This window comes from Empidonax traillii, unplaced genomic scaffold, assembly GCF_003031625.1.
Source record: "Empidonax traillii isolate 1590-97213 ecotype Southwest subspecies unplaced genomic scaffold, ASM303162v1 scaffold93:size1158651, whole genome shotgun sequence".
Taxonomy (NCBI): Eukaryota; Metazoa; Chordata; class Aves; order Passeriformes; family Tyrannidae; genus Empidonax; species Empidonax traillii.
This window is the reverse complement of record NW_020955286.1, coordinates 141981-167726: the sequence shown is the minus strand read 5'-3', so window position 1 is coordinate 167726 and position 25746 is coordinate 141981. Positions and strand designations below refer to the sequence as shown.

The 25746-nt window shown below is 37.3% G+C and overlaps 1 protein-coding gene across 1 annotated transcript in view; it reads left to right on the top strand.

The window, feature by feature from the left end:
- Positions 1 to 25746, top strand: part of STARD9 (StAR related lipid transfer domain containing 9) — a 101076-nt gene that overhangs the window by 38581 nt on the left and 36749 nt on the right. The window contains exons 4-16 of the mRNA XM_027881683.1: positions 4073 to 4189; positions 6129 to 6161; positions 6250 to 6311; positions 6785 to 6897; positions 13312 to 13381; positions 16478 to 16550; positions 17454 to 17521; positions 18094 to 18191; positions 18405 to 18605; positions 18998 to 19095; positions 21252 to 21329; positions 22105 to 22179; positions 22905 to 23084. Of these exons, the coding sequence (XP_027737484.1) occupies positions 4073 to 4189; positions 6129 to 6161; positions 6250 to 6311; positions 6785 to 6897; positions 13312 to 13381; positions 16478 to 16550; positions 17454 to 17521; positions 18094 to 18191; positions 18405 to 18605; positions 18998 to 19095; positions 21252 to 21329; positions 22105 to 22179; positions 22905 to 23084 (1266 nt within the window). The remainder of the gene's footprint in view (positions 1 to 4072; positions 4190 to 6128; positions 6162 to 6249; positions 6312 to 6784; positions 6898 to 13311; positions 13382 to 16477; positions 16551 to 17453; positions 17522 to 18093; positions 18192 to 18404; positions 18606 to 18997; positions 19096 to 21251; positions 21330 to 22104; positions 22180 to 22904; positions 23085 to 25746) is intronic.

Below are 25746 nucleotides of genomic sequence, written 5' to 3'. Positions count from 1 at the left end.
GTTCTGGAAGGAAAACACACTAAATATGAGATACAGCATTTCTGTAGTTCATAGTGGAGACTGTGGCAAACACATACTGCAGGAATGAGCCTTTTAGGTTTTATGCAGTTGCTTAAACTCTCCTGACCTATGGGTTGAGAGTGATTTTGTTTGTATAATAAATAATAGCACCTTTTTTATACTAAGATAATTTTGTAGCTGGATCTGCTGCAATTGTCTTGATACTCTGAAGCTTTCTATCTACTGATGAGGAAGTTTTCTGTTTTCCTGTGTGCAAATCTTGAATTTCTTGAATAATTGAAATTGGGCCATTGAGTTTTTTCAGCATTTATAGTGTCATTTGTTGGTTCTGTGGTGAAAAGTAGCTGTTGACTGTAGTACTTGTATGTCTTACTTGAGTTTAGTCTTTTCCTCTTTCATTAAATTGTGGTATTTTAAAGGCTGTTTTTAAGATGTGCTGTGCAAGATGGTTTTCTCCTGGTGTTTTGTCTTCCCAGTTACACACCTGTTGGAATTTATCTTAGTATTCTAACTTTAACTTAATGTTTTACAGTAAAACTGGTTTGGTTTAAGTGAGTTGTTTGTAGATATTGAGGCTTGTGGACTATGCCTATAACAAGTAGCAATTTTATTTATTCAAAAACCCTTTTTTAATTCCTGTCTTTTTGCCTTGACCAAATAAAGTCCCTCAAAATTTCGAAGATTAATTAAGTTTCCTAATTTTAATATTAAATATTGACTGTTTCAGACACTGGCAAATAAGAAAACAGTTACTGTACACATAAGATTTGATAAACTGCTATTAGCTTGTTGCTCCTAAAAGGTGTAGGTTTCTCCCTCCTACTCTTTCTGCTTTCTCCTCCCTTCTCCTCCACTTCAGTCAAAGTTAGTCTCTGCCTGTTCCTTGTTCTTTAAAAAAATGCAAATATTATTTACCAGAAACTATTTCAGGAAAAAAACCCTCAAATGCCAGGAAACCCTTATTTATCATTATTGTTCCATTACATGTGGCATTACATGCTGTACCTGGAAGTTTACTGGATTTTTTTTTTTTTATGTTACCCCGAGACTTCATTTGAGTGACTTGGGAAAACTTTCATTTCTCAACATGTTAAACTTCAAAGTACAACAGACAATTTACTTTTACTGCTTTTTGTTTCCTTTTGTAATTCAGGTTCTAACTGGATTAAGAAAGGGAAGTTTTATAGTGGGGAAATTCATATTGCCAAACTTTCATTTCTGATAGAATGCCCCCATTATCTTCAAAATTAAAGCATTTTTTTACTGTCAGAGGGACACTATCACAGAATCAAGGCATCCTATTCCACTTAGAGTGTAAAATACATATTTGCTGTTAACTATCCTAGTAGTGTATCTACTCAATGCATAATAATTCAAACAAAAGTCAAAGACACCAATATTGATTGAGCCTTGTGTTACAAAAGTCAGTAGCATTAGTTTAAATCACATGCATTAAAGAAGAGTTTGATTATGTCCAACCTTTTGGAGGAACAAAAGAAAAACCGACAGGTAACACACTTGTGTCTTGTCTTTGTGTGTGTCACATAGAAAGGACCCAGATTACAAGTGTTATCCACAAGCCATTGGTTTGTTAGTAACTAAGAGGTTGAGGAACATAAAAGAAAAAAAAAGTCTTCATAATATACGCTATTTCTGGTATCTTCTAGTGGAGCATTGAAATAGGGTTTGAAATGTTCAAGTGACCTGTTGTTAAGACTTGATGTAAATGATTATTATCTAATATAAAACAGTCTCATCCCCAAATATGTTTATATTACAGCAACTTGGACAGCATTTTGGTATGCCTAAGCTGCATAGTTAGGACATTTAAACTACATTTTAGACCAAATCTTTCCCTTTCTCCCACCTGTACTGCAATGAGGACTGTGTTGTATGATTCAGGATTTGTTAGATTTGAACTGGAACCTGGCCACATTCACAGAATCACAGAATATGCCAAGTTGGAAGTAATCCACAAGGAATCCCAGCAGAGTACGTTGAACGATAACAGTTGTCTTAATGCCCTCTCATAACTTCTTCAGAAAGGCATGTTGTTTTCCACCATTAGAACTGTTGACAAGTAATAAATTGTAGAACGTTTCACAGATCACCATGGGATGTGGGCCACATACAGCTGGGCAAGTGCAGGGAAAAGCCATTGCAAAGCCAGTTAGGGCTCTGCTGAAGGAAGCACTCTTGCATGGAACAAACTGAACAGTGCCAATCACGCAGAGCAACTGTGCAGGGAAGACACAATCTCCCCAGCCAAATGGCATGTTCTCTGCAGGAAGCCACATCCAACTCAAGTTCTTTGGAAAGCTTCATCTTACTGAAGTTTCATTTAAAAAGTGAGACTTGGAAGAATCCCAAAGGAATCTTCTTCCCCCCCCCTCCCCCAACCCTTGTGATCAACAAAACCCGTGATTCAATCTATTTTATCATAAAATATGCTAGTACATATGTCCTGAATGATTAATTATAGTATTTTTTGTATAATCTGCAGCTGTTATTGCTGATGGGTATTTGGACTAATGCCTCTGATATTAGCACAGAAAAAGCTTTGGTTTCAATTACTCTCCTTCATTTTTAAACAAGTATTAAATTCATTGCTCTGCTTTACTTTTCCATTTTTTTCTTCAGTACACTAAAACAAAGAGGCTTTTCTGACTAAATTGAGACTATATTCTATTAAATTAATTGTAATTTATCCTCAGAAAAGGAGAGAGTAATTTACCAGAAAGAACAAACACAGAAGAGTACAAATCAGCTTTTAATAGAAGTTCAGTGAGTAATTTTTGGAAGTCTTGTGCTTTACCATCCTAGGGTTATGTCACTGTTTTCATAGTTATCCAGCTTTGCTTGTATTATGCATCTTTTTTCAAGGCCTAATTCAAAAAGGTCTGATTTAAAACATATTTGTGTTAATGTGTCTGAGTAGCCACGTGTATTTAATAGAGAGTAAATGTTAGTTTGCTTTGTTTTACTGAGACTTTGGAGTTAGAGACTCTTCTTTCAGGGAGTCCAGTGTATGTGGAGAGAGTGCCCAGTAATTTCCACAGTTGGCTTAAATTGCTTTGGATATTCTAGATCGCAAGGAACTTTGTGAATACTAGTAAGAACATCTCACAATTTTCTAGTTATTGGTAGTATTGTTCCTACTTTATTCTAGTAATGAGTAGTATTATTTCCTACTCTGTAGAAAAATCAAACTATGACAATGTTAAGTGAGTTGCAAAATGTCATACAAAAGTTCCAACAACAGAGCTACAGGTAAAATGCTTTTGTTCTAAGTAACCAACTTTGATGTCCAGATGACATTGTTAGCGCTGCTATCCCGAAGGCTTGCCACCTTGGAAAGATTTCATTTTATTATGCTTAGCTCTGTTATTAACTCTCAAAGATCCATTGTGAACCTTCAGAAAGGAGGACAGCTCTTCATGAGGAAACTATCAGAGAATCAAGATACTTCTCTAGGCTGCGTTTATCCCTGTTGTAAGAGTTTCTATCATGTGAACTATAGATTTCGAAATCAATATGGAGTACTCAAGCTGGTGTTAGGCCACTTCTGTGTACAATTAGCTGTGCAAAATTCCTGAATTCATTCAGGATACTCTGATACTCTGAAGTGGGCACAGTATTGCCTTGTTCCCATTACTTCAAGATAATGCATCCTATAATTTCTTAGTCCTTTATTACTGCTTGACTCCAGTCTCAGTCAGTTTGCCCTCAGATTTTATTCTCTGGACTACAGATCTACAAACATCTGTCTTTCACACTTTTGTCACTGTTCTTCATCCTCCATATCAACAACCCAATGTTTTCCTGCACTTCAGCTTCCAAAACACTGTGCTTGGCATACTAGTATTGTAAGAAAGATCTAGCAAGTGAATGCTGAGCACTTAACATTGAGTCTGATAAGTTCAAAAGACAAACACTGTGAAGATCTTTGTTCCTATGGAGTTATTAAAGGGGCAAGATCTGCAAGTAATGAAGAGTGTTTATAATGAGACATATTATTCACGGACTTGTTTTTTTCTTTTGGTCTTTTCAGGTGTTCCAGGACCTTGGCACTTCTGTGTTGTCAGGTGCATTTAGAGGATACAACATCTGCCTATTTGCATATGGACAGACAGGTTCAGGAAAAACTTACACAATGATGGGAACACCTGTGAGTTACACCATTCATTTTAAACTCCAGTTTGAGGGCAGGAAGTCTAGCAGAAACATCTCTTTATTTTTAAACTGTTATAGTGCTTGTTGAGCAGAATGCTTATACATGTTTTATTTGGTATTTAAGTGTTTAAAATGAGAGCCTTTGCGTTTAGGTAAATCAGATAGTATCAGGTAAAATGCTAGAAAATACAGTATAGTTTAAATATTTATTATTAGATCATCTTACTATGCATGAATCTTGCCACCAAGTTGGAGGACAAAGGAAAGCTATACACCTGAATAGCCCTGAGTTTCAGAAACTGTAGCCCAAAGTAATACAAAGTATTAATTCTCATGGAATATTTTGGCAGTCTGAACTGTGCTGAAATAAAATTACTTTCACAAATGAAATTGAATAAAATTCTCAGTAATATTTTTGCAACAGGCTTAATTATTTACTTGAGATATTTATCTCTTGCAGAAGTTATTCTTTGGCTTGTGGAAGCTAATATTCACTTCTAGTTTTGAAATGTATTTGAATAGAATTTGCAGAAGCCCTTACGTTTTAAGATTGTCTACCAGGAATCATTTAAAAGTGCATTTTCATCTTAGTAATCAGATTGATAAAGTCAGTTTATGACTTCCTGTGTTCTACTACACCACAAGGCAATTTGATTTTTATCCATAAATATTCTTAGCTGTTGGTGAAACATGCCCCTGAAAAAGAGAAAAATTTAACAATTTGTGTAAGTGGATCAGTATTTCCTACATCCCTGGGATACGATTTTTAAGGTGAAATAAGGGCAAAATGTGTTCAAACCCTGAAGATAAGAAAAAGACTGTTCTAGCCTGGTTTGTGCTTTTGACAAGAGTTTTTAAATTTTATTTTCTCAACAGACATCAACAATAGGATTTTGTTAAATGATTACCCATTTCTCCATTAATTTTATGCAAAATCAAGCTTTGCACCATGAAAACCTGAAGAATTGTTAAAATTGGAGTTGATAGGTGATAAACTAGGGCATTGGTATTATACTGTTTCAGAAATATCTTAGCAATTCAGAATGCCCACATCTTGAAATACCATTATAAGAGATTTCTTTCTTAGATAGTGATTTCTTTCTCCATTGGAATGCTGCTTTGTTCTGATCTTTAACAATGCGTGTCTGGTGTGAAACAGAGTTCAAAACTAAGAAGAAACAAGTGTTTGGTTTAAGCTGAACTTCTGTCTGTGGTGGTCTACTTGATGAACCTTGACTTTCTCTCCTGAACACCATGTCAGATGTGCCTTCTAAAAGCCTTCCATGCCATTCAGCAAGCAGATTCCACCTAAGCCTTGGAGTCTTTCCCAGAGTGTGTTGGCACTGCAGTCACTAAAGTGTGAGCAATCATGTCATAAGAACAGTTCGTCACACAAATCGACACTGTTTCTTCAGTGATGTGTAGACTGTTTGGGCAAAATTTAAATCAGCTAGTTTGGGTACTGTCAGCAGCCCCATATCATGTTCTCTCTGAGAGATAAATTTATAAATCTAGTTGTTCTAAGACTGCTCTGTGGTGCTACAGCATGAAGAAATAAAAGTAGAATAAGGAAAAAACCCCAAAATATTCATGACCAATCAAACTAGTTTCAGTGTTGTCCCGGCTTCATCTAGACTGCAACACCTCTGGCATAGATGTGTCCAGTATATTTACATCAAACAGCTCTTGTATTTGACCCATGCCTCTAAACTTCTCATTGCTGTGTAAGTTGCTCTAAAATTACTTTTGCTGTAGATAGCCATGCTGTGTTAAGCTACACTTCAGAGCTGTTTGTGCTGTAATCCATCATAAAGTCATTATTGCACTATGATTCTGTCCTTTTCTTATAACTTGGCTTTTATTTTACAAATAAGTTTTGCACGAGTGACAACAAGTATATTATTTAATTTTTTTTTTCTGTTTGTTGTTTGAAGGCGTCCATTGGGCTGACACCTCGTATATGTGAGGTATTTTTTTTTCCTTCACCTGCATTTATTTAAGCAGTTACATTTTCTTAATGTATTTAAAATTTACATAAACTTCTGGTTTGTGCAGGGCCTCTTTTCAAGGAAGGATGATTACTCAGACCAGACAGCATCTTGCAGGGTAAAGGTCAGGTAAGTTTGTCACTGGTTTGGACAGTGATATGAAAGCTTTCAACAACATATTCCTGTGATCAAACTAAGTAAAAACTAGTTTGTTTTGTTTCTGTTTTCTCAGATGATAGTAATTTTGGAGCAAGGGGAAGAACACAGAGGAAGGATAAGGAAGTGCTTGTTTTAGGTTTCCATCTCAGTATAGCTCTTTGGATGCTGTGTGTTCACTTTTGTATAGACAGCTGAAATAGGAGTGTAGTGAAAAATTTCTTCCTGTTTGTTTAACTCCTGAATTTGAGCCATAATCCTACATTCCGTTCTTCTTTATCATTTCCATGGACTTAATGAGCAGTATGTTTGGAAATTTGGGGCTTTGTACCCGCTAGTGTGAAACATCTATGCAAAATTCAGTTAGTTACATTGTCTAAATATATGATTTCTCTTTTTGTTTTTGTTTTGAGTGCATTTAGCTTTTTTTTTTCTTTGCTATTCAGTTTTCTTGAAATCTATAATGAGCGTGTCCGAGATTTGTTAAAACAGTCAGACCGAAAGAAACCTTATACACTTCGAGTCCGAGAGCACCCAGAGACAGGACCATATGTGCAAGGTGAGAGTGGGTTTCACAATTAGCAGCAAAATTGCAAGTAAATGTGTATCAGGTCTGTATGTGTCTTTGCATATATATTCCTGGCATGTTCCTAATTCTAGAGTTGTTCCTAACTTCAAGAGTTACTTTCCTCAAGTGTTTTTTGTGTTAACATGATCGTGTATAATACACTGAAAGCCTCTGTTATCCTACTGGTTGGATGTCCTGCACCTTTTTGGTTGCTTTTCCAGGTCTAGGTTGTATGTGAGCCATGGTATTTTGCTTTCTTTTCTTTTGAATAAAATGTTAACTTCATCAAGAAATCCACCAGCATCAGGTCTAAATGGGTTCTCCACACCAGCCTAGGGTCCCTCCATACCTGTTTTGGGCTCTGGTAGCAGAATGTACATTTAAAAAAAGAAAATGTAGATAAATTCAACTGTTGGATGTTGTAGGGCAGGCCATGATTAAAATCTGTATTACCCAAGTGAGAACCCAAAAAGCTTCATTTTTCTTCATTAAACTGAAAAAGCGCAGGATGGGTAATGTAGGTGCATTATATGATTAAAATCATCATGGCTTTTTAATTCATAGAATCACAGAATTATAGAGTCACAGAACATCCTGAGTTGGAAGGGACCCTCAAGGGTCTTCAAACTGCAACTCTCCACCCTGCACAGGACAGCGACAAAAATCTCACCATATGCCTGAGAGCATTTCCAAACACTTCTTGAATTTTGTCAGGCTTGATGCAGTGACCACTTCCCTGGGGAGCTTGTTCTTGTGCCTGACCACCCTCTGGGTGAAGCACCCTTTCTGAAAATCCAACCTAAACCTCTCTGGACACAACTTCATGAGATTTTGTCCTGGGTCCTGTCACTGGTCACCAGAGAGAACAGATCAGTGCCTGTCCCTCTGATTCCTCACTATGAGGAAGTTGTAGATTCCAATGAGATGCCCCCTCAGTCTCCTCTTCCCCAGGCTGAACAGACCAATTGATCTCAGCCACTCTTCTCATGGCTTCCCCTCAAGGCCCCTTCACCACCCTCACAGCCTTCTTTTGGACACTCCTTTTCATCCTGCTTACATTGTGGTGCCCAAAACTGCACACAGGACTCAAGGTGAGGCTGCACCAGTGCAGAGCAGAGCAGGACAGTCCTCTCCCTTGACCAGCTGGCGATGCTTTGCCTGATGCCACCCAGGACACAGCTGGCCCTCCTGGCTGCCAGGGCACTGCTGACTCAGATTGAACTTGCCGTGGACCAGGACCCCCAGGTCCCTTTCTGTGGTGCTGCTCTCCAGCCTCTCATTCCCCAGCCTATACATTCATCCAGGGTTGCCCCATGCCAGATGCAGAATCTGACCCTTCTCTTTATTAAACTTCATATAAACTTTATATAAACTTTGGTGATTGCCCAGCCCTTTGATTTGTTAATGTCTTTCTGCAGGGCCTCTCTGCCTTCATAGCTATTAAGGTATTTTAAAAAACTGGTTTTGTTGTCCCCACAGTACTGTCCAACTTCAGTTCCAGTTGAGCTTTGGCCACACAAATTTTCTCCCTACATTTTACTCCTTCACGCTTATAATAGCAGCCTGTTAGATGGTTTGTGTTTTTTAGTGAATCATAACTTTCAAATCATGCGACCAAGAACAGATGAAAAATTAAAATGTGTTTTTTTTCCCCATTTCAGTTGTCTTTCTTACTTCAGTTCTTCTCTCTCATTTTTCTACTTCCAGTTCATTTTCAGTTTTGATTGGTGCCTTCACCTCAGGGTCTCACCGATCTTTCAGTTGCAATTTGGCCTTTGGTACTTTGTAAATCAATTAGTTCCTGGTGTAAAGTTTGCCTGCTACATTGCTGTGTGTCTGCCCAAAAACTGACAAAAGGCAGATCTCAAAATTGGTGCACCCGTGCAAAATCATACACTGTAGCTTTACACTGGAGATCAGAGGAGTCTTTTCCAAACTGATGCAAGTTTCATAAATTAGTAAGTTTTTTTAGGAAGTAAATGCATACATTTCCTTTTCATTTTGCCTTACAGTGGGCAAAATTCCTAAGCCGCCTCTGGTATCACTGACTGCAACTGCTTGGCTGGCCACCAAGTGGATAGTAACACCTGGGGGATATGCATTTAGTACACAAAATCCATATCACATAGAATTTTGTGGGTCCTGTCACATGAGATCAAATATTGATTTTTTTCTGGGTTTTAAATAGAATTCTCTGTTTGTTTTGTAAATTTTTTTTGTTCTCCCTGGTTTGATTTTCTCCCTCTCCTTTTCTTTACTACAGCGTTACACATCGGATTGTTATCCTCACTTTAGAGATTAAGGCAAAATGTGACAACAGATAGGGTGACTTCACTATGTGATTGAATAGAGCCTGAAATTCCCATCTCTGATTCCCTGGACACCTGCTGTATTGGTCACACTACATATAACAACCAGTGGTTGTTACAAATTCCTCCTCTCAGAATTTGAAATCAGTGCTTGGAAAGTGTTGAACTTGCGTAGTCTTATACACAAGGGCCCATCTTGCATTCTGGTTATTTCAGCTGTGCTTTCCCAGCACATCAGCATCCTGTTTAAGGAGAGTTGCAAAATAGATGAATTGATGGTCTCATTAGTATGGCAAACTTATCATTCTTTGAAAAGCAGATTTGTAGACATTTGGCCTTTACTGAGGTCTTTCCAAGATTCTTTCTACCTGCTTATCGTAGAACTTCATTGTTGGTGGAGTACAGATACTAATTATTTTCTTTTAGCAGCTGCTCATTCACCACACAAGAAAAGGTCTTTAAACTGCTTCCTTCCTTGGTAATTTCCATCCCTTTTCTCGGACCTTATATCTCCAGTGATTCCTTGGCTGCATATAATGGAGTTTCCCTGTTTTAAAAGAAAATACAGTTATAGCTTCTGCCAGTGGGCTGGCTTGTCCTTTGTCAGTATTTTGTCTTCTTCTGGAACCTTCCAGGCCAATTCTGTCACTTGTTTTTCAATTCTGTTTTTCAATTTTTTTGTTGTGGGTTTTTTTCGTTGTTGTTGTTTGTTGGTTTACTTTGTGTTTTTTTAAATTTACTCCTTTTGAAAAAGGATTTTATACTTAGATACAACTGAAGATCTTGAGTGGAACAGTTTTATGCTAGAGTTCTCAAATATGCCATGAAATTCCCAGTTGATTAGATTTTGTAGCTGAGAGGAAAAGATATTGGCAAAGGATTAACCCAAGTAATATTTGCCACTTTTTACCACAGTTATTAGTTCAGTTTTAATAGTTTATTTTAGAGGATTCTCTCCCTCTGTCTGTTATGACAGCCTGCAAAAAACATTATGTTAATGCCAGTAACAAAAATTTAAATTTTAATGGCGTGATTCAGATTTTTCAAAAAAACTGAACACGTGCATGAGAAATGAAGTAATTTCTCTACTGAAGACATCACAGAATGTAATTAGATGCTGTTGTGAGACCACGTGAAAAGAAGTGATTTCGGGCTCTGTGAGTCGGTGGCTTAGTGTAACAGATGACATAATTCTCTTTTTTTTTTAGATGTGTATATAAATATATATAAATAAATTTGCCTATGTACAGTTTATGCAATTAAGAACTGCGACAGTTTGCTTTATTTTAGGCAACTCTGGTGTCTGTTGGGGGAGGGAGTAATAAAGAAAGTGTGATAGCTCGTTTTGGAACTGCATTCAGTAGCTCGCATCAAAAATAAGCAGCAGTAACAAAGTCCAAAGGTCTTTTGAAAGCAGGTGAGGAGTACAGTCAACTAGATTTTAATAACATCAAATTTAAGAAAATGAAGAGGTTCACAGCACTGGTACAAAGTGCCCTTCTCAGCTGCAGTAATATATTGCTACAATTAACAATTGCTGAGCTGTGTAATGAGGGCCTTGTACATGTTGAAGTAGTCTTTGGCAATTTTATATGTAGTGTCTCTGTTCAAGATCAGAGTGTTATATTCAGCAAGAATATTATTTCCAATAGCTAGATGGCAGAGATCAAAATTATCAGCAAATTTACTAGAAGGACAGCTTGTTTTATGTTTCTCTTCCAGGCAGTTTGCTGTATGGGAGAAATAAAAATGGTGAACGTCAACAAGGCTCAGAAATTTTCCATTATTTTTCATAGATCAAACAAGATAAGGATTAGCATCTGTATTTGCATCACACTTCTTGCAAGCAATCAGCAGTTTTAAGGTGTGCTGACTTTGATCAGTGTACCACTGGTTTCAGTTGTGTGTTTGGTGTCAATGATATCCAGAGTACAGTTAACAGTGGATGAAGAACAGAGAGAGAGTAAAATCAGAAAACTTCACCCCTTTAAGGGTGCTTAGATGCTCTGGGAAATGCAATTTTCATTTGCAAGTCCACTCAGGAAGTCCCAGCTCTGAACACTAAGTGTACTGAATAGTTTCCAGCCCATCGTTTTTACACGTAAAGGCTGAGAGATTGTAGCCTTTAAAATGCTGAAAGTGTTTCAGTGCTTTGGATTGGAATCGTTTCAAACTTCTCTCTCACAGATGGTTGCACTGTTAAGGAATCAGCCTCTCTTAAATCAGGAAATGATGCAATCTATTTTATTACTCTGAGACAGATTTCTGGGGGAGATCCTTTCTTACTCCAAGGCAGATTTCTAGACAAACAAGCGTTTTTGATCTTTCTATGTTATTTGAAAATGACCTTTCTTTTTCTAACAGTCAACAGAACACTTTGTCATTTCTTTTCAAGCAAAATTTGCGGTATTTCATTAGTCTTATCAAAAAACTGAACGCTTTGAACTCTGTACTAGATTCACTATTTCAGTGCCTATGGAAATGTAGGCAGGTAAGAATTTCTTCCGTGCCTCTGTTTTTCATAGCTGGGTTTTTATGCAGTTAAATAAGACCCTGAAAAAAGGTCTGGGAAAACAATGTAGATAGTTTCCATATTCTGAGCTTTGAAGATCCCAGAGCTGCTGGAAACATAGTGGGCCTCTTTCTCAAATGGAAAATATGATGACTTCTGGAATTAATGTATTGTAAAGGGACACTAGAGAGCAGAAGAAATAGTTTTGTTTGAAAATCATTGTATAGTTTGTGTGTGTGCAAGTGTGCATGCGTGCATACTGCAGTGAGGGGTTTTTTTAAAGTATGGCTGATCCAAAAATAATTTTTTCTTTATGTGTATCAGTTGTTAAAGGATTAACGTAAATTCCCATCTTTGACTTAGATTTTGTCTTCTTTTGAAGTTATGCAAGCTGTTATCCTGTAAGAATAGACTCTAACAATGTCAGAAGTACTTATTTCAGTCCTGTTGAATTTTACATTAATCTTGACATGCGTTCTAGCAGTAGATAAATTATTTGATCAAAATAAATCAGATTTTTTCAGTACTTGGCCTTCATCCATACTTTTGTGGTCTGTAGTAAAACTACCCAAACCCAAATCTGTGGCAGGGGGAGAAAGTTACCCTGGATTCCAGCTGTGAGATAAAACATTCAGCACAGGCATGTTTTACTTGAGTATTGTAGGATGAAGACTTACTTCATAGCTCAGGTGTTTTTTAAGGAGTCACTGCAGTGCAAATGACGAATAATCATCACCATAAAATAGAAATGAGGCATATTAAACTGGATTTATGGGAAACACAAGCCTGTTGAGGATAATTTTGTATGTCTGCTGGAATTTGCGTTTTGCAAGAAGCTGGCAGGGCCGGTGCAGCACAGCAGCACACTGCCCTCCACTGGGGCCTGCGTAGTCACCACCACCCCTCTAACACAGCAGGCTCTGAATAGAGTATTTCTTTCATTTGTTTAAGAGGTTCCCCCCTTGAAAATAAAATCAAATAGAAAATCCCCAAAACAAAACAAACATACTAACTAAAGCCTAAATTGAAAGCAGGAGACGAGAAAGAAAATGCCAGATGTTTCATACAATTATTTGGGGACATCCCTCAAAAACTGTCTGAGGAGAGAAGTGCATGAAGACTTCTAACTGCAGGATGAAGCCTAGCTAAGTAAGTGGTGAATATTCACAAGAGCTAGTTGGTTCTGAATTCTGTTAGTTGCGTGAGCAGAACCATTATCCAGAGGCAGCGGCTTCTTTACAGGATCTGTACCCAATTAGCAGGAGTGACATAGCTCAACATTTATTATGGAGTTAGAGTGGCTTTTAAATAACATTGTTCTGCAGACAAGTTGGAAAAAGATCTGCACTTCAAAGGTACAGTGCATCACTGAAGGATGGACTGCAATTTTTAACTTTTTTTTAAAAATTAAAATAGTTGGGATTTTCTAAAATAAAAGTTACTCTAGTTAAGAGACTACTTGTAGAATAGACTGACATCTCAGCAGAACATCCTTATGCTTCTGATGTTGGGTAAATTGTTGGATTTACTGGCTGAAACTTCCTGAGAAAGCTATATATTTAACTCTTCTTGAATCTTTGGCAGGATTGACTCAGCATTTAGTTACAGACTACAAGCAAGTTGTAAAACTTCTAGAAGAAGGAATAGCTAAAAGGTATTTTATATAACAAACCAGCTCCATCTCTATTTAACACTTCTTCCACCGTGTGTTTATTTCATTGATGTTTGTTTTACTGACCATGTTGCCAATGGTTTGTCATGACAGGATGTCAGATTTGCTGATCCTGCATAGAACTTATGTATAAGCTGTTATGTATCCTCATATTGTCCACAGCAAGAGCATTAAGCACTCATGAAGTTGTTTTTTCAAAACTGATCCCATACTGACTTACCCACAAAATTCAACCATCTGTCTGTGATCAAAAATGCAAGCCAACAAAACATTTTGCTGCAATCAGACATCTGTTTTTCCCATTCACTTGCTTATGACACTTTAGACTGTATAGCTTTCAGCTCACTTGTTAGTTTAATTTAACAGCTGAAAATATAGTGTATATTTATTTATTTTTTCCAGAAGTATTTGGTTTATAATTATTTGGTTTAATTTCTATTAATATTTTTAGAAGCTCTTAGTCCAAATCATGTGTGCTTGCTATGAGAGAACTGCAGGATTTGGCACACTGGTGAAGACAATGATTTTGACTCTCTTTAGTCAAGACACTTTTTTACCTTCTCAATAAGAAGCCTTGAATATCTTTACAACTTCCATTACAGCAATGGAAAAAGCCATATTTGAAAAGATCCTCCAAATGCAAATTACAGTTCTAAAACTGATATTAAGTCTTATCATAAGATAGCCAAGATTTTAGAATAACAGTGATGCTGGGAAGTAAATAAAAACTAAGCTGCATTATCACAAAAAAAATAGAATATACATCAAGATAAGGTTTTGCTGCTTCTGCTTGTGGCAATCAATAGATGCAGCTCTATGGTAAGAAGAGACTATTTCAGAACAACAAAATTCCAGTCTGTCTACGAGTGTAATCCTACAGTTGTCTCGTTGCTAAGGAAATTGAAGATGTAATGGAAACAAAATCAGAGGTGCAATATTTTGTATGTAAGTTTTTGTGGTGCTGAAGTTTCCAACTATGTCATTTGCATGAAACAAACCAACAATTTCTTTTTCTGAGTATTTTTTCCAAAACTTATTTGGAACATGCAAGAGACTCTTGCTTTCCTGTAGTCTCTATTTTTATTAAATATTCTGCCAAGTATTTATTAGCACATCATAAATACAATCAAACTCATTTAAAACATCTGCAGTCTGGGAAATTATGCCAAATGATCATCACCAGGATCTTAAGGATAAAGAAAGTGGTGAACAGGTTGCAATTGCCCCCTATGGCTGGAGGCAGGAGAGGAGCAGATGGGGTGTGATGGCTCCAGGTCTGACTACACAGGAAAGATAGGAGGGGACTCTCCCCTTGCACATGGGTAGTGCCTTTCATGGGACAGAGTTTACTGAATCAGTTTACTGAAGGAATTTTTTTCTACCAGTTGGTTTTATCAGGTCATCTCTAGCCCCACTTTGGGCACACTTGCTCATTATAAAATAAGTAAATAAGATTTTCAACATGCAATCATTATTTGTTGCTACTCTCAATGCTTTTTTTTTTCTCTTGACACTTTACAAGACTCAGTTTCAAATGTTTAAGATTTAAATTTTTTATAAGGCAGCAAATAAAAATTTCCAAAGGTCCTGGTTCTGTAAACAACGAGTGAATCTGGATAATATTACCAGAACAGTTAACAATATTAAAATGTACAACACTCACCATGACATAACAGAATATATGAAAAACTAGCACATACACTCTCACATAAAATGTTCAAATGGGTTGTGTAGCTGAGATGTGAATTAGCCCTCCAATTATCTTGTATATTGTTGGAGGTGAGAAATGAGTACTAACACTTTCTCCTCTGAATTCCAAGGCACTTTCTTTTTCTCTTTTGCTTTATAAACTTCAGTGCTGTTCCCTTATATTCTCTGCACACTGTAGAGCTGTTTTCTGTCATCTGCCCTTTACCTAATTGTCTTCCTCCTCCAACATCTGGAGACTAGTTTATGTTCTCCTGCTACCTCAGCTTAAGCTCACTTAAACCGTGATGCACTTGACTGCCTGTAGCTTTTGGCAGTGCCTGCTCACGTGGCTGTGGAGGAGGTGTAGGAAGCAGAGAACAACAGGGAGGAGAGTCCTGGCTTTACCTGCATGCTGTGGGTGCTCAGCAGTGTATGCACAGCTGCAACTTTCTACTCTCTAGTGCAGCTGGTGTCTGCAGTACTCTGACAGCTGGGCTCGTAAAAAAAGCATGGTACCACGGTCCTTTTCTGTACTTCTAAAGTTACCTTCTGTTGTTGAGGGTAGGCTTGGCAAAACTGATGCTAAAGGCTCTACGTATAGCTAATACTCAAGGCAGGCTACAAGAAAGAAAAAAAATCTGTGGCCTGGCTTCTGCCCTAGGCAAAATCCTGCTTTCTTTGGGTTTGTCTAATTAAAACAACAGTAAAGAAAGTAGAATTTCCAAAAGTTTGCATTACAGTTGGATGGTGCTGCTTCTCCTGCTCCTGTGCCTGGTCCTTGCAAGAGTGCAGTGGGTCAGAGCGCTACAGCTGTGTGACAGGTCTGTCCATGTCATAAAATCAAGCAAGTGCCACACAGTGAATTAAAGGATTTATTTAGAATTCACATGGGTAATCTCACTGGACTCCTCCTACAGTGTAAAAGAACTGTATCAACCCTTTGACATAAAAGAGCCCCAGAAGTGGGGTGTGAAGCTTTTTGGACCCTTGGGAAGTGCCAAGGAATAAAAATGGGGACAAAATGGAGAAAATGTGCTGGGCTGGTACATTCAGTAGTGTTGGGGTGGACTGTTTGATGCTGTTGCTTGCTGTACTTCTCTGCTGTGTTCTGTGCTTATGCAATGCCTTACACCTGTGCTGTAAAGCTGCTTTAAGGTATTTCTTCTGAGTGCTGCTGGTGGACAGAAACAGCTCTAATCAATCCCTAGTTTCTGCCCTTCCAGGTTCTTTGCCAAATGCTCTGTGATCAGATCCAAGAATGCAGCCTGCCATGTTCTCTAAGTTTCACATTTCTTCATCTTCACTTATATGCCATATTTGTTCGGTTTTTATTTCCCTGAATATGGGGAAGTAACCCTTTGTGACTGAATGGTTTGTTCTTCTTTCTAGAATCACAGCAGCTACACATATTCACAGTGCCAGCAGCAGATCCCATGCTATCTTCACCATCCACTACACTCAGGTTAGCTAAAAATAATTCTACTTCCTTTTCACACTCAAAAGCATTGTTCACTGTGTTGTGAATTGTTTACTTGTCATTGTTTTGTGCTGTTCGTAATAATCTAGTGGAAGCTGTTACTTATTTCCTTTGGATCCCTCTGCAGATAAGTTACACTTCCTACACAGCCTGATGTGCTGGGTGTTTACTGAAGTATTCTGTTCCTTTGTGCAAGCTTATAGTCAGAAGTGATGCCAAAGATTCACTTAAAAAAGAAATGTTTTCAGTTTTAATCAGCTCTTTGGAATGCAATACCCCTTCCAGAATGCTGTGAAAATTGCATGTGAATATGTTTGAAATTATGTTTTGTCACACTTGTTTAAGATGCTTAATTGAAGTATAGCATTAGTTTAACACCAAAATTTTGTATCTGTCCAGCCTTTTAGATGTCCTTGTATTTTAGCATTTGGCATCCAATACTCTCCCAGAGACAATGCAGCCTTTCTCTGGAGGAGTTATATCCTTCCCTGGCAGGGAACTAGTTTAGTGATCCAATAGACCTTTTCTATCTCACACTTCTAACATCCTGTAATCACAGAACATTTTGGGATATTTTTCTGTAGTTTCACAAAAGACCTTTGGAATACATTAGTGGAAAATAACTCTGCAAGATCTACAAGAAAGCCTTTCACAGTCACTAGGCAGTAAAGTTTTTTTTCAAGGGGAAATTGGCATTAAGAGGGTAGTTTCTCTGTCCGGTGAGAAAGCTGTTGAGTTAATGGTTTGAACATAAAGGTTCAAGGTCACAAAGAAAGGCAGTGAGACAGTCATATGCACAACTCAGTTTCAAACGAGAGAGCATGTTCATTTTATTTTCGTTAATTAATTAAGGGGAATAATCTTCCTTATTTGTGTTTTTCTCTCCAGGCTATATTGGAGAACAATCTCCCCTCTGAAATTGCAAGCAAGATCAACTTAGTGGACCTTGCAGGCAGGTAATAATATTTTGAGGGGCAAAGAGGTAATTTTTTTTCATGTTCCAAAAGTTCCTAAGTCTCTAATCTTAGCTATGCATTTCAGTGAGGAAATGTGGTTGTGCTGGATGTGACAGAGAACAGAAAAAAGGGAGCTGTGCTGAAGAGTTTTAAAACAGGAGTTCTTTTTTTCCTCAAGAATGTGAACTGCCATGCATGTATGAACAGAGAAAGTAGAATTGAGGGGACTTTTGTACTGAGCCAGTGTACCCTTGCAGAGTTGTGAAATTATGTGGGTTTTGTTAAATTCAGAACTGCTATGATTGGGTTGCCCAGTTCAGACTTGAGTTTATATTTTTGGTGTGTCTTTAACAAAACCTTGAACCAATAGCCTTTGCTTATGGTTGTTTGGATTTCTGAAATAGAGACCAATATGAAATATTCAAAGAATATAGATTTTTAATTGCAAAGCTCATAATTTCTGTTTTCTTGTTATTTCTTGAAAGTACATAATATTTTCATATTGACTGTATATTCATAATTAAGCATTTTTGTTTACTTTGCATTGTCTTTTTCATGCTTGCATGCTACAGTGAAAGAGCTGATCCCAGTTACTGTAAAGATAGAATTACTGAAGGTGCCAATATTAACAAGTCATTAGTGACACTTGGAATCGTCATATCCACTTTAGGTAAGCCCATCAGTTCTTTATATTGAAGGGTAGTGATAAAAACATATGACTCACCACGAATTGTGTCTTAATGCTTATTTGCATTTATAATAAAAAGCTGAACAGAGCAGCTGTGGTGTCTTCATAAACTGTCTTGACATGTAACAAAATTAAATAGCCATGACGGAAAAAAAAATAACCCCTTTCCTGAGTTCTGTGGTATTTCTCCTTCAGCACAAAATTCGCAGATGTTCAGCAGCTGCCAGAGCATTAACACCATCGCAAGCGAAGGGGAGAGCAGTCATGCAGACAGTCCTACCACGGGCAGCGTCAGTGGGACCAGGCGGCCGGCTTACATCCCATATCGTGACTCCATCCTCACCTGGCTTCTCAAGGACAGTCTGGGGGGCAACTCCAAAACCATTATGATTGCCAGTGAGTTTGGTTTCTGTTAATTGTTAACATCACTACGTTGCACCTTTAATGTACATCTCTACTGCAGTGAGAAGGCAGCTGTATCACTTAGAATCTGTCCTTGTAAAGGTTTTCATAAATACTTCATAGAATACTCCAGGAAATGAAAAGGCAGCTGATTATGCATGAAGTTAAGAGTTTCCAAGGTCATAGCTTTGATTTAAATGTTCATTCAATTATAAATACAACCTTTAGAAGACATTTCTTATGAGTTTAATGAAATAATCCTAAGTATATTTTCTGGTTTGTTTTTAAATAAGCAAGACTAAAAAAAATATACTGTTTTTAAAAATTATAGGTTAAACTGATTACTTTTTAGAACTGTTTCTTTTCTAATTGTTTTCTGTCTGTAGCTATCTCCCCTGCCAGCTCCAGCTACAATGAGACCATGAGTACCTTGAGATATGCTTCAAATGCCAAAAATATTATTAACAAGCCCAGAGTGAATGAGGTGAGGCCTTGAGTTTTGCTTTTGATTTTTGTCCCATTTTGTTACGTGTGTTGTTTAAGGTTTATTCAGAATATCTGCTCTATGAATAAAACTCTTGCTTCTTTTTTTTCCAAGTTAATGAGAGCTAAATAAGAGCCTGGTACTACAGAAATAATTTCCTTGATTCCCTGAAGTTTAAACCATTTAAAATTTCACACCTATTTTACATTCTTCCTCTCTGTCCATTGAGTTTCAATCATCTTTCTCTTTGAATTGGTATGACGTGTATGTTTAATCTGTGTCTTTATCATAAATATTAGTAGAGTTACAGATATGTTAGGACTACCTGTTACTATTTAACCTGATACTGTAAGTGCATAACCCTTGCAACCCTTCCTTTGGCAAGTTAAATGAACACTGCTAAGGTTGCCGTCAAGAATTCTAAAGTTAATATACCAGGCCTAAGGTAGCCTATGTAGTCTCCATTTGTCTTCTTTTTCATACACAAAAATAATGAAACCTTTAAACACATGGGAACAATAGTGACCACAGAACCCCAGCTTCATTCATTGCACAAAACAGACCTGTTCCAGAAATGAACTCTGACTGTATGGTAGATCCATCTGTTTGACTGTGCAGGGGTCTTTCACAGGCTGCACAAGTTAAAAGATGGCAGACTACTGACGGGAGAGTCAGATACTGCATTCAAGGACTGAATTCTGTTGCAAACCCTTGTTCAGTGCTAGTCCAGATTCTTAGAGTAAACTTTCAATGTGTGCTTTTTTCCTCATTTTCCACCCTTACCCCTAGTAAACATTTATTAAATGTGAAAACTTAAACTCTTCCAATCAAAGACATGATATTAAAAGAAATTGATTTGTAGTTGTGGAGGTTTTAGAAACTTATAGTGATAAGAATCAGCATTAAATGTAATCCACGAGGAAATGCATAATTCTGTCTGTCTTCATAGCAAAATTCAAATAGCGCATAGTAAGCAAGATCTACCATCACAAATGCTAGAAATATAAAACTCTTGAATTGCTGCTCTCTGAGCGTTCTTCACCTGGCCTTCTGCATGAGGCTGCCTTTACATGTGAGCAAATAACTTAAGGACTGAATCACAGCATATCCATCTAAGGGGTATCCACTGAATTTGGGTTTCAAAAGAAGTCGTGATTCCAGCATTTCCTAATCTTTAAGTCGTTGGCTTTACGGCTTTAGTAGTATTATTTTGTGATTTGGTCTATGTGTATCAAGATTTTTTTCTGTAGATAAAAGCATAGAATGTTAGAGATGGACTTCACTTACTTGCTTTCCTAACAATACGCTGTTAAATATGGGCAGAATTAAACCCTTCTAATCCAAGGTTTCTGAAATTTAATTTGTGTCTGTATTACCAGTGCCTTCTGACATCATTAGTGGCAGAAATAGTGTGCTTTGTTTTGTCACCAGCAGTTCTCAACTCTGTGACAGGCTAAAGGCAAGTAAACACTCCTGGATAAGCCTCTTGTCACATACAAGCCTCTCAACCTCCCAGCTCATGTGCCCGTCACTCTCTTCAGCTCTTCGGTCTTCTTCCCTCCACAGCAAATTGACATGAGCCAAAGTGTCACAGTCAGCCCAGAGAAAATTGATTCTTGACTCAAGAGTTTGCCTGAACTGTCTAAAAAGCTAGTTTCCAGAAAGTGCCAGTGCAGAGGTGCTTACTCTGAACGTGAGATAAATGCCTCCACACAAGCAGGCAGGAAATTCTTTGAGCATCAGCTGCAAGAGCTTTTAATACCATGCTTGGTGACATCCCGACTTAGTCTTCTTTAATCTGATCTTATATATCAGCATTAAGTAACAGTATTTTTCTGACCTAATGTAACAATTTTGAAGGTAAATCCTTAAAAGTAGTGATGTATCCAGCTTGTCATGATGGGAACAAATGCTATGGTAGGTCTGTGTTCAGAAGAGAGATGGAGCAAAGTTTATGGGAAAAGAGAACCTACTGAAGATGGGAACCACCTGCCCCTAGGCAGTACATCCAAGGGGCAGAGTGTGGCAAGGAGGATTGCTGGGAGTTTGCCTGTTCTCCTGTCCTCCTGGCTGTTTGAGTATCTCTGCCTTGACTACTTTAGCTGGATTTTTTTTAAGAATTGTTTTTTACGGTGGTCTGTGTCTTGATATTTCAGGATGCAAATGTGAAACTGATCAGAGAACTGAGAGAGGAAATTGATCGGTTGAAAACTATGCTGATGAGCTTTGAACTGGTATGTAGCAACTCTTCCCCACTGGAGCTTTTGTGTTGCTTTAAGTAGCTACAGTTGCTTGCCTTCATCTGATCTGTGTATCTTTGCATGTTTATTGTAACTGGAGGGAAATTAAAGTGTTGTCTGGTGATTTTGCAATTATTATAAGATTAACTGCATTTCTATAATTTCTCCCATTTTCTGTCATTATATTGATCAACCTGAAGTATAAGCAGAGTTCAAAAGGATTTGTCTCTCATGGTGTTGGATGGTTTTCCTGTCCAAAAATACCACGAAATAGAAGTATTTTATTTTTAAGGATATGGAAACACCGAAACAGTACAAAATAATAACCATTGATGTAATTTTTTCAGACTTGTGAACTAGTGACCTCAAAAGTGCCTGAATGCTCTGTCCCCCAAAAGAACTTGTGAACATCTGTAAGCCCTTACAATACAGATTACATTCCTGGTGTTCTTCTGCTTTTGAATAATAATAGTGTATTGGTTTTCCAAGCCATGGAGAGAATGTTTTGTTGGGAGAGACAGGAACTACACTCCAGGATTTATTTGCACAGAAGTATCTCTCTGTTATTGCTTTTTCACCAGTTCTTTACCCCCCCAAAATTGCGTGTAATAGCTAGACATGTAGGCTAGATGCTAGAAGGGAGCATGTGTATTTTGTCTTTCACTCTCCCGAGTTCATCACCTTGAAATGCTAGAAAGTGAACTAATATGCCTGCTAGTTGTGAATAAGGAAACTAACATGTAGATCTTGGTGGCTGTTGTTTATATAGAGGAATTCCAGTCCATCGTGGAGTGATGACAGGGATGGAAATCTGACTGAGCTGGTCCTTCAGAATGAAATGAAGGTGTGTACGATTTACTTGATGCTGTAACTAAATCCTGTTTCACTAGGACGGAGGGATAACACTGCTGTAGTTCTGAAACCACAGTGAAAATGTTTTTGTCTTAATCCTTTTCTTTTTTACTGTGAAGATTCAGGAAACTGACATCCTAATCCATGTTGAGTGCACTCTACCAATTTGTGATAAAAGTCTTGTGTCCTTAATGGGACACAGTCCATCGTGTGTCACTAAGTCTGCGCAATCTACTCCTTGTTTGAAAGCTGTCTCAATACCCCACAGCAATTCATTATACAGTGTCTGTCCCTTCTAAGACTAAACTCCAATTTATTCAAATGAAATTATTGTGCACTCACTAATATTACTAAAAAGATTTGGTCACTGGTGACCAGGAAAGGTTTTGGAGACATTAAGTGTAAGTTTTGCTCAAAGACGGGCAACGTAACTTGTTAGCATGATCATGCCTCTTTCTGACATTCTGGGAATGAGTCTCCAACAGATTAAACTGGTTTCACTTGGTGGTAGTACAGTTTTTACCCAATTTTTTTGTTGCCTCAGAAATGTGCTGCAATTAGAAATACACCTGGTTTATTTCTAATTGCAACTGGTGAAAAAATTTTGCATCCAGTAACTGGAAAAAATGCTGATCTTTCTGAAGAAATTTACATATGAGAAAAATGATTGTGTTAGTAAGTGAAACAGTTTTCTATTCTTTTTCCCTATTCTTTAAGATTGAGCAATTGACCAAAGACTGGACAAGTAAGTGGACAGACAGGAAAGCCATCATGGAAGAATACAGTGTGGACATCAACAAAGAAAAAGCTGGAGTGACAATAGATTCTAGTTTACCTCATCTAATGGCCATGGATGATGATATCCTCAGTACAGGAGTGGTGCTGTATCATCTCAGGGTGAGATATTGTCACTTGTCTTATTTTACTCTTTAATTTGAAAACATTTGTTTTCTTTGGAAACGGAGAGTGGTTAGGGTGGCATTACAATAGCAGCTATCAAAAAGTGAAAGTCACAGATCACAAGACATATAATGGGGGAAAAGGGCAGAAAATACATGGAAATGGAGAAGGAGAAGAATTCATATATGAGCTGACCCTATATTCATATATGAAAATAAGTTGACCTCTTATGAATGCATGTGCAAAAAATTTGATAATGTATCATAAGCAAAGCAAAATACTCAAATTAGGCATTAGTAGTTTGTCCACAAAGCATGTATGTGTAAACATAAGGGATGGTGTCTGAAGTGTACCAGACATACTGGTCCACATTTTATGAAATATTTGTATACATAAGACTGGAGTAGTCTTTCTAGATAAACATAAGCTTTAATAAACATAAGTGTACTTTGCCAGTGACTTTTACATATTGCTTTTCGCCCTACTAGGTCTGCCAAGTAGATTCCAAGTGTGTAGCATGAAAGCTAATTCCTTGTGATCCCACTTGAGTAGCTCTTTTTGAAGATCAGGTAGAAATCCCGGCCTCATAATACTATTTTGTTTTGTGGCTGCTCATTTAAGACAAGATTTTCCCCAAGAAACTTTCAGAACATTGTATGTATTTTACTGCACATTGTGGCATTCAGGTCAAATAGTTTTAGGGGATTTTTTTTTATTTTAGTAACTCGGTACTAAACTGGAGTTTAACTTGTTGATGTTGTTTAAATGAATGGAAATTACTGAATTATTCATGCTGTTTAATGTGAAAGGAATGGTGGACAGACAGCTCTACAGAGAGCACTCATTGCCAAAACATGTGTTAAATATGTTTGAAAATCATGTATCTGTCTACTAATAAAAAATCTTTACCCAAAGCTAGGTTTTGTGGTAATAGATATAGTTTAGCACAGACGATTTCTTTAATTCCTCTTAAAAATTACAGCAAATATTTAAAATAGAAATCATACTGTTCTTTTACCATGTTGAAAGAGAAACTTGACTAATTTTTCTTATGCCAACACAAAGAAATTGTAGCAGGTAATAATTAGAGACCAAGTAATGATGTCCAGCTCTGAACAACATGCAAATTTAACTACTCAACCCTACATTAACATTAAATATTTATTAGAAGCAATTGCTAATACTTAAATATTTTAATGTTACGTGCCATTTTGGAAACAGCAAATATTTTCCCATACTAATGTTTACAACAACTAAAGTAACTTAAATATATTCATTTTAACGGAGTAACCTGGTTTGAAGGATCGCCTTCTGAAGTCATTCGTGTCTCTGCCACACTAACATCTTTGTCACTTCTTTCTTTGCTCCTAGATGCTGCCTTTTCTTTTCTTTGTGCTTTACACCTTTTAGTCTCTGGTGTCTGTTACCTTCATCTGAACAGCAAGAAGGTAAAATGTTAGCAGTTCCTTACATAATAAGGCTTAAACATATAATAGCACTTTACATTTTAGTTTTAGAGAGAGGTCATGGCAGCAGCTTTCAGATCATGTAGAATAAATATTGTGTTACTCTTTTAGTCTCTTGATATTCCATAATATTAATTGCACTAATCAATGCTGTGCCTATGCTTAATTTTCTGGCTTTCATTAATAGAAGATATATGTTTTCCTATAAATTAACTGACCTTTTTTGCAAAGCTTAAAAATATGGGATTTCTTTACACTGTTTTAGTAAAAGATGTACTTCATAAACTTTTTTGAAAGTTGTAGTACTCCCAAAAGTGAAGGGGGAAAGCAATCTCAGTCTTTATGATTCTGCAATATACCTTGGGAATTCCACCTTTAGTCATGAGGTACAACCAGAAGAGGTAACAATATAAAGCACTTCAACAAATGTAAAGATGTATGATGACATGTTAGGGTCACCTTGTGCAGTCATTTCATCTGAAACGTCTTTCACTTTTTCAGGTAGAATACTCAATATTCAATCAGAAAAGAGTCTAAATATTGAAATTATTAGCTCAGTAATAGCATTTTAAACAATGAAATCAAATCGGTCAGGTTTATGGCTATTTTTTTTTGTTTGTTTTCTCAAGTTGGGTTAGTTTGCTTGTATTATATCTGTACTCTTGCTCTCACCTGCAATTTATGGTTAGTTTTAAACTCACCCAGAATCACTCCAACCAACTGTGATACTCTTGTGAATTTCATGAGCCAATACTGCTGTAATACACCTTTTTGAATTAAATTGTATTACCAGAGAGTTATTTCAGCACAGTGGAAAAAGTTTCTTTTGGAATTACAATAACGATTTCCTTGCTGAGTGAAGAAGATAATTGATAAAGAGATCTTTTAGGAGTTGGTTTACTTCTCTGTGTGTAAAATACGTGTTGCTAACTCACTTGATTGAGTGAGGTGAGTCAAAGACCATACGTATCATAAATTTTCTGGAAGTTGGGGCCAACCCAGATGGACATTTTGCAGTTGAGTCCATCAAGGCTAGGCTTCGCGAACGAAGATTTGAGAAGGGCTCTACCCACGCTTGTTGCAAGCACGCTGGTGGCTAAAAAGGCCAATGTGAGATAGGCAAGTCCGGTTGCAAAAGGCAGAAAGACTTCTTAGGCGGTATCAGCAACACACAGTTCTTTCTGTGTTGTCTT